The 8,829-nt window shown below is 37.6% G+C and overlaps 2 protein-coding genes across 4 annotated transcripts in view; both read right to left on the reverse strand.

The window, feature by feature from the left end:
• The window catches only part of Drat (Death resistor Adh domain containing target), an 11,062-nt gene extending 7,126 nt beyond the window's left edge, over nt 1-3,936 (reverse strand). The window contains exon 1 of the mRNA XM_018022584.2: nt 3,739-3,936. The gene's annotated coding sequence lies outside the window, so the exon portion shown is untranslated. The remainder of the gene's footprint in view (nt 1-3,738) is intronic.
• Nucleotides 3,937-4,357: 421 nt separating this feature from the next.
• Nucleotides 4,358-8,829, reverse strand: part of Hip1 (Huntingtin interacting protein 1) — an 8,579-nt gene continuing 4,107 nt past the window's right edge. For 2 of the 3 annotated variants that reach the window (XM_018022586.2, XM_026812573.1), the window contains 14 exons: nt 7,555-7,829; nt 7,274-7,476; nt 7,042-7,189; nt 6,878-6,965; nt 6,718-6,806; nt 6,444-6,647; nt 6,188-6,368; nt 5,828-6,115; nt 5,517-5,758; nt 5,285-5,437; nt 5,127-5,227; nt 4,822-5,051; nt 4,584-4,747; nt 4,445-4,519 (listed from right to left, as the gene is read on the reverse strand). In XM_018022586.2, the coding sequence (XP_017878075.1) occupies nt 4,587-4,747; nt 4,822-5,051; nt 5,127-5,227; nt 5,285-5,437; nt 5,517-5,758; nt 5,828-6,115; nt 6,188-6,368; nt 6,444-6,647; nt 6,718-6,806; nt 6,878-6,965; nt 7,042-7,189; nt 7,274-7,476; nt 7,555-7,829 (2,363 nt within the window). In that variant the 3' untranslated portion in view covers nt 4,445-4,519; nt 4,584-4,586. Of the gene's footprint in view, nt 4,544-4,583; nt 4,748-4,821; nt 5,052-5,126; nt 5,228-5,284; nt 5,438-5,516; nt 5,759-5,827; nt 6,116-6,187; nt 6,369-6,443; nt 6,648-6,717; nt 6,807-6,877; nt 6,966-7,041; nt 7,190-7,273; nt 7,477-7,554; nt 7,830-8,829 lie in introns of all 3 variants that reach the window. The other variant, XM_018022588.2, reaches the window with a different exon arrangement.

Consider the following 8,829-nt stretch of genomic DNA (forward strand, 5'->3'; position numbering starts at 1 on the left):
TTTATTGACGTCAAAAAATTATACGAAATGAAACAACAAAGGAAACGCAGTTGGTTCTAATATTAAAATACGAATAAGATATAACTGCTTATCACAGTATCTCAAACTTAAACTGATTCGCTCCTCTATGTGGTATCTCTTTTTTATTTACTTGCGCTATAGTTAAAAACATGTTTACGATGTTAGTGACTAGATAGTTTAAGAAAAGTAATTTACTATTAGAGATAATCAAATGTATTTCATTTACTTCTATCACCTGAGGAGTAAACAATTTTTTCTGTTGTAGATTTATTATCCTCCATTGCCGTCCATATTTAACTGAGAACTTTTATTTATGAGATTGTATTTTACTGGGGGCTTCTTTGTATCAGGTATTTTCTGCAAAATTAACAACCACGTCGTTTACCATCTATACATAGAATATGTGTTCACTTTCTGCTCGTGGTGATTTTAAAATCTGTCAGAAACAGGCCGCAGACACCGGTCTAAATTAGTACGCGATATTCTTATATCCGTATGGTGCACATTTGTAAATCAGTGGAATGGAACGTGATCTGAAAAAGTAATCGTGATACCTCGCTGGAAGCTACTATCAATAAATGCTGAATATACGAGAACGCTCTGGCAAGAAGAGGAAGAATAATAAAATGTGAGAAAGTCAGTTATTCTGGCTACAAGTTAAAATAGTAATTCGAGCTTGTTGAACCATCGTACTAGAGAGAGAGAGAGAGAGAGAGAGAGAGCAGAAAATCTCCACAGTACACAATCGGGTTTGTTTTCCATTTTTATTTTTACAACCGACAATCCAAGCATTATTGGCCATTGGCCATGAGATTTACACGTGCGGCCAGTGTGTTACGTGGATACGTACAATCGTTATAAAAGTCGGATGCCTACACGGCTGTATTTCTACTGAAAAATCTTCCACTGCGAAGAGGCGAGCTTTTGTTCGCAAGAGCGACAAACGCCAATCAAAGAGAACACCTAGCGTCTTCTTCAAAGTTGGGCTTTTGCAACCAAGCAACTGTAAACGATTATTCATTTTGGTAACAAATTCTTAAAATATACTCGGGATATAAAAGAAAACGGCATGATAGAAACAGTAATAGTACTATTTACAAGATCGTCAAGAAAATGTTTATCTAATCTGGATATTTTATAATGAATCGAAGCTCGAGTCCTGGGTTATCGGTAAAAAATTTTGCACTACGATTTATCGTATTCCAATGTGTAATTTTCCGACCGGGGAAATAGGGTTTTTACCCTGGAATCAGTGTACCACGAAATAGCATAGGAAGACTGCATCAGTGAGTGGGACACGAAGAAGGGGAAGTCGGTCGATGCCGTGGAAGCATGGCACGCTGGAATCACGTGCACATCAGCAAGCACCCGCGTGCTCACCCAAGCTGTTCCGTTCAACACGCTTTCGCCTTCCCGGGTACAATGCCCATCGCGTTCCGGACCATTTTTATCCCCTCAACGGGCAACGGACAACCGACTCGTCTGCGACCGTTAAGAAATTTTATAAACAGCAATCGTGCCGTGGATTCCGGTTTCCCGCAACGATTAAATGTTACATTCCGTAGCATAAGCTTTATTAAATAACAATACAACTTTGCGGTAACATTAAGCAACTGCTATAACATGGCTGAGATGTCGTCGATCATGAAAAACTGGTTAATGTATAGATGGTAAACGTAATTTTAGGGATTAGGATTTGTAAGGTAGGACGATCAGGGTTAGTACTTGAGGATGGTCAAAGTCAGGATTCAGAAATTATGCAGCGGAGATAGGATGAAGTTCGCGTCAAGGAATAAATAAGGAGTCATAGGATGATGAATTTCGATATAGAGGTATCGAAGATAAGCAGTATCTCTAACTTAAATTCTAAATATCGTTGGTATACTAACTTAAATACTAAATATCGTTGGTATACAACAGGATCAATACTCGAGTCCATATCGAGATCAACCGTTTCGAAAAATGATGGGCTCTTTTATCTTGTTGACGACAAGTAGAATAGAACACGCACGTGGAAAGATACGGAGATCGGGGGATTGTTTACATCATCATATGAAGCAATACACTAGTGACATAGATAAATATTCACGGACATCGAAAAAACCATACATCGAAAAAGCCATGGCTAATAGTCTGTGTGACAACGAAATGGAATTTATGATAACGAAAAGACACTGAAAGTTGTATGACTTTCTAATGATTCTCGATTAGACTTAATATTAGAAGTTGCACCTGCCATTTTCATGTCATTAAAACTCGTTTCTCTCGAAGGATTACACGTTATGTATCGAAACTCAGGAATCATTTGAATCGGATTTGATACTTTTGGTAATTTTGTGAAATGAAGTATGATTTTTATGTAATATCTATATGTACCTCCCTTTGTACGATGGATGAAGCGCACTTCACTTTCAACCATAATCAAGGCCTCGTGCATTACTCACTATTTACGTAACTGCATAAAACGAAGGATAAAATACTTAGTTTGCTTTTAGCGAGGTAAAACTGAGGTGCTTTTAATTCTTTATCTTGGCCGGTTCGCATTCACTATTTTTACGTCCGCTAGTTTTTAAGTCATCGACCTACCTCTACGCTAGAAAGCTTGGCCGAGGTCTCGAATGTGTTCACCTGCCAGCAATAATTAATGAACCCCTTAGCGAGCTGAATACAGGATAGACGCAGTGAATCAACGGTGCATAGCGATTGTATATTCAAAATCTCGATCGAAAACCGTTCTAAATTATTTCCTTTTACGATTCTCGTTTCTTAATTTAGTTCTTCTATAAGAGAAATAACATTGGGGACGAGTGCGACACGTGGAATGTTAAACAACAGATTTATTAAGCTGGTTCAATTGGATAATGACAACCTCAATTTACAATTTTCCAATTATACTTAAATGACTATCCGCAAGTCAGGAGTACAGAAGGCGTGGCCCCGTTTAATCGGTGGTTCTGGCTTTTTATAGACACGTGCGTATATATCGTAACTAGCAAACTCTTCACTTTTTTTACATCGCATTTTAAAGGAAGAAAAAGATGTACCAATTTTAGGGATGCAGTAGATATCCACGAATTACAATGTTAGCCTCCGCACATATTGTGAAACAAAAAGTTGATCGAAACGATCAATGGATAAGATGACGCGTATCGTGTCTACGTTCGAATCAGCTGTTCGCTAAATGTCATTGAGATGGTTGGAGCAGCAACGCCGTTGTCGCGATATCAGCTACGTGAAACAAAGCTAAGCGATAACTCGCAATGCTCTACGAAGTACAAAAAATAGCGATGCATTTGGCTAATTTTTCAGTATTAAGTATCTACATCAGAATATTGTATGACGTGTTGTGCCAATTACAAAATAATTTGCAAGACGATCAATAGTTTCAAGTTTGAGAACGTCAGCAAAGTTGAAGGAACGCAGCTACTCCATCGCAATAGTAACAGGGTTGAAAAGAATTAGCAAAAAATATTCCATGTTTCGAGATCAATCTTTTTGTTATACATTGAGGAAAATAAGTTTTAGCAACATCGGCGTCCTATTTAAATGACACAAATGAAAAGACACTTGATAATGAATAAAGAAAAAATTAAGTGTTTCACGTAACTGAAACACTGTACCAAAATACAGTAAAAGAAATGTCAATTTTTTAACAGATTTAATCACATAGCAGTGAGCGACCTTAATTAAAAATTGTTTGTCAAATGGATTCCTTACCTTAACAAGTGACCCTATGAATTGTAGCTTTCACGATGTAGAACGAATACTACGACGACGTCTTTCACACTGTACAAACTCGATTAATTGAACTTGTCATAAAAAACATGAACACGTAACGCGAATAGTTACACGGCTAGGCTTCGTAGTATTCTGATTCTGATAGATTCGCCGTGTGCAGGGTACAATTGCGTCCAGCGAGGGCGCTCCCAAGGAAAATCAGCATCGCGCCGACGCTGAGAAGCGAAGTGCTGGCGAATCCAGCCTCGAAACAGAGCCCATAGAATTTCATCGATCGCCTATGCATGGATGCAGAAGGTCCATAGTTTCTAACAATCCCGAACGGAGAACTACAAATCCTAAATTTCTGGACTAATTACTCCATTTCATCCCGCGGTTCGATACTTCAGATATTATGCAAATCCCTTTGCATTATAAATAACAATTGTGCGATTATGCACTTAATGTGATAGTCTTCTCGGATAGTAAAGAATTTGGTATAGAATCAGATGGGAATCTTGACTATTGCATGAAAAGAATAAGGAAAGGAATTAATAATGGTGTGATATGTCATTAAAAAGAAATAAAATTGTATTTATTAAACATTAAACATGCAAATATTACAATAATTCATTTGGACGAGCCAAATAGATCTTCTTTTTATATATTATTTTGTAATGGAATTTAATTATTTACTTTCCATTCGTTCTCTTCAATACTGTTTAATGCCGACGAGAAATTCAGTTAGTAACACGAATCTCACACAGCTGTTAGTTAGAATCTGAAACGAATCGCAGACATCAAACTACGAGATTAAGATCGTTCCCTTTTATAATTATACATACCGATTATTCCTTCTCAGCTTCCAGTTGATAATGATAGCGACGTAAAGCAGCTAAGCGTAATCTTTCAGTCTCTAAAGCTTGTTCTAATTCCAGTACGCGCACCTGTGCTTCCATTTCTAATCGTTTCGCTTGGTGCAGACTTAGTCCAGAAACATCTAAATCGTCTGTAATACAGCAAACGTGTCAGAGTTTTATTATTGATGAAAACTATCGAGAGAAGACTCAAAAGTAACGTTACCATTCTCTTCAACAAGTTGACTACAGTTTTTAGCTGTAGCAACGACGCTTCCCGTTGCTTGCGTTACGTCCCTCGATGCTTCGGAAAGCGCAGCTAAATTATTACTATTTCTATTCGCTTTTACCCTGCTTGCAACTACCAATTGCGCGGTAGACGCAGCAATTCCCTGTGATGCGACTACTAACTGTTCGAATTTACCGTTACCAGACACAACTTTATCTGCCGCTTCCCTATAAATATTCATGAATTATTTTTATACACTTCGTAGAGTATTTATTAGACGCAGATAGACGTATCTTACTTACAATAAAAGATTAGCACCCATCGCTACTGCTTTAGCAGCTGATATGAGTCCCTCGGACCATTGGTGATTACGTTTATAAAATTCCGTAGCCGAAGCGGTACCCTAAAATTGAGAACGCTTTATTTTACAGTACTGTGTTAAATGACACGGAACATTTACCTTCCCTTGTTCAACGATTTCTGCTTGCAGTAATCGCGACTTTTTAACTAACATTCTTATGCATTTCATTAGATCTGTACAAGAGTCTAAAATTTTTCCATTCACTTCTAACTTCAGTCCTGAATCTGCTGCTCGAGATTTTTCCAACATATCCTGATTCATTCGATTAATTAATAATACGTACATACGCATAATTGCAATAATTACTGCAGTAAAGTTCAATATGAAATACCTGTATTCTATTAGCAGCTTCTTCGATCGCTTTATCCATGCTCAACAGTTCTGTTTCTACCAAATTTCCAATAACTTCAACGTTGCTTTGGGTGTTCGATAATGTAGAGGCAAGTTCGCATACTTTTTTGAATTGCTGTTTTACTTCGTTGATTTGGCCCACGGTAATAGGTGATCTCTCTCTTATATAATTGAACATTGTTAACGATTGCGTTCCCAGTTGTTTACACTCGTCAGTTAATTCTAAGATAAAGACATTTAAATAGACATTTAAATCCTCTGATAACAATTCTAATTCAATTGATTACTTACTGTCACCTAACGCGATATCAATGGACGTATTTGACGTAGACTTCGCATGAATCAGATAAAGTCCCAAAACATACGCGACGTGAATTGCACTTTTAATAAGAACCTTCCCGTTCGTTGTATCGCACACGTAACCGGTGTATGACGCGTCTAGAGTGTCTAGCGCTTTTAAAGTTGGTTCCTCTAGTTTTTCAAGGTACTGTGGGGTACAAGTCAAATCCGACATCGCGGGATTATCAATAGCGTTCAATGAATATTGCATAATATTTTCTGCCTCGGAAATGCAGTTCACTAAAATAATTGCTTTTAGTTTAGACAGCTGAACGAAAGTATTGTTCATTATCTAGAGAGGAATATATTTACGTAGCAACTCGTTCAACATAGTGTCCGCGTACGTGTTCATTTCGTTACGACATCGTTCGGCTTCGACTTCCAACTTTTCGATCTTTAATTCTAACTCCTCTTTCTGCGCCAATAAATCGTGCAGATCCCCTTCCAACGACGTTTTCTCAGAAATTACAAAATCATTTTTAGCAATCAATGCCTGAAATATTATAAATTTATTGAACATATCGAAGTAGAAATGAAGTCAGAGCGGAGTAAATAGAGAGCTACTAACCGAGTTCTCAGTTTTCGCATCGGTCAACTGTTTCTTCAAATCATCCAAGTCGTGCTGAGCTTCGACAGCTTTTCGCGCTTCTTGCTCCGTTATAGCTTGACCTTGTATCAGTTCCTCGAGACGGCGTTCTGCTTCGACCGTTCGTCGCTCGGCTTGATCTTGTGACATTTTCAACATTCCTAACTGCTTATCCACCTCGACCTTCTATTATAAAACACAATAAACTTACTCAGTAAAGTTCCCTACAACTTCCACGAATTAACAGTAATTCTACCTTTCTGATTAAATTGATATGTTCATCCCGAAACTTCGAGTAGGCGTCTTTTAACTTCTGAAACTTCTCCTCCAAGACCTTGTACTTCCCTAAAGAAAGAAAAATCCAAGACAATTAAAAATATTTCTTATACAATGCAATACGAGCAACAGCCCCTGACCTTCGCCTTCGTGAACTTTCACCATCATATCCGCCTTCTGTTTCACAAAGTCTTGATTCACTTGTTTCTCCTGCTCGATCTCATTGCACTGAAATATAATATTATAATTAAGCGCACTGAACCGTCAAGTTGACGATAAGTAACAGCTAAGAAAAGATATTTACTTTCACAAGTAAATCAGATTCTAACTGTGTGACGCGGATCTGAAGTTCTTCCGCAATCCGTTGCTGATCCGTTAACAGCGTTAACACGCGATACAATTCTTGGCTCTGATGTCTGTTCTCCTGCTGCAAATGATCGATAAGACTTTCTCTGAAAAAATAAACGATCAACGGGCAACAATAGGAAATTACTTTTCTTCATTTCGAGAGCATCCCGCGTGAATTCTGAATTTACCTCTCCACTATTACATCGGGTGAAATAGAGCCGTTCCGCGTGGAATCTAGTTGATCGCCTGGCAATGAATTCGTATCGGAAGTATCGATCAGGCTATCGACCACAGTATCAGAGTCCAAAGATTCTTCTGGCGGTAAAACTACTCTAGGTAAATTAGTAACGTAAGTGCGCAGCTCGGATTGTACTAAAAAGTTTGGTGGGTTCTAAAACGAACATATCAAATTAACTATCCGTCGAGGTGATTAAAACTATGTTTATAAAGATAGTAACACGAGGTTCACCTCAGGTAATGCAGGTATCGTTATGAGTTGCTTAAAATACTGTCTTTGCTTAACGGTATTATAAAACTTCTTCAGTTCTTGGAATTGTTTAGAAAATCTGTCTCGATGACCGGTTAATGTGTCCGCGGGCAGAGCACCATGTAGTTTAAATAGAATTTTTACACAATAATCGTACAATTGTGACGCGTCTAGAACGCATGGAATTAACGGAGCCAGCCGACACTGTCCACTGATCGTCATCGAGTTAGACGGTGTATTCTTTAGAGAAGTGGTAACTGAAATGTTTCATTCGTGTAAATTAATACAGTGGCAAATATCTGTAATATTATCCTCGAAGTCTAGAGTACGCGTGTCGGTTTAATCGCATCGAGTCGAGTGTCGCCATTCTCGTAATTCGCAGAATCGCGAATCTACTTAGTCAGCTAATTTGATCTAAATACTCATGAAGTACACAGATACTATCGTCGTGGAAATTATTCTATTCGTTTATCAATAACGTTTCCGTATTCGATTTGACTCATCTGTTTTGATTCGGTTCGATCTGGATTATTGTGAGCTGAGCAGATTAATATGCATTGATCATATTGTTAAATCGATACCGCGATGTTTTCGTTTTATAAATACGGGCAAAGTTCGTATACTAAAGTTATTACTGTGCGATTAAACGACTGACTTAATGATGTATTGGCTATACAGTCAATCACAAAAGCTTATGTACCTTAGAAAAACGCATTTCCTATAATTAAAAAGAAATCAGACGTCGGAAGAACAATGCTAATAAATAGCTACGTGCTAAAAAGTATAGAAGGAAATATCCAATTAATTATTGACACTGGCAAAAAGGTTTTTATATAGAAGGTGTAGACACTGACATCCTCTACAAGAAAGATTTTATGCATTTTTCTTCTAACTAAAGTATTTAACGAGTTATGTGCAGTTAATTGGCATTTTATTGATGTTGACAGAATCCGACCATCCCAGCGTCGAAACAGCGAACTTTTGACAAAAAATTTCGTTTTTCCTTAATAACTCCTAAACCGTTGGTTCTACGGGATAATTGCATACAACCTTTCTTGTAGAGGACGACGAGATCTACAATTTCTATATAAAAGTTTGTCGCTAGCATTAATAGTTTACGAGTTATTAACGAAAAACGAGAAAACGGTTTTTTGCAAATTACTCGTTAACTATTGACGCTAGCAAGAAACTTTTATACAGAAATTGTAGATCTCGTCGTCCTCTACAAGAAAGGTCCTATACAATTTTCCCGTAGAT

This window comes from Ceratina calcarata, unplaced genomic scaffold (genome assembly GCF_001652005.2).
Source record: "Ceratina calcarata isolate Rehan_Ccalc_2016 unplaced genomic scaffold, ASM165200v1 scaffold289.2, whole genome shotgun sequence".
Taxonomy (NCBI): Eukaryota; Metazoa; Arthropoda; class Insecta; order Hymenoptera; family Apidae; genus Ceratina; species Ceratina calcarata.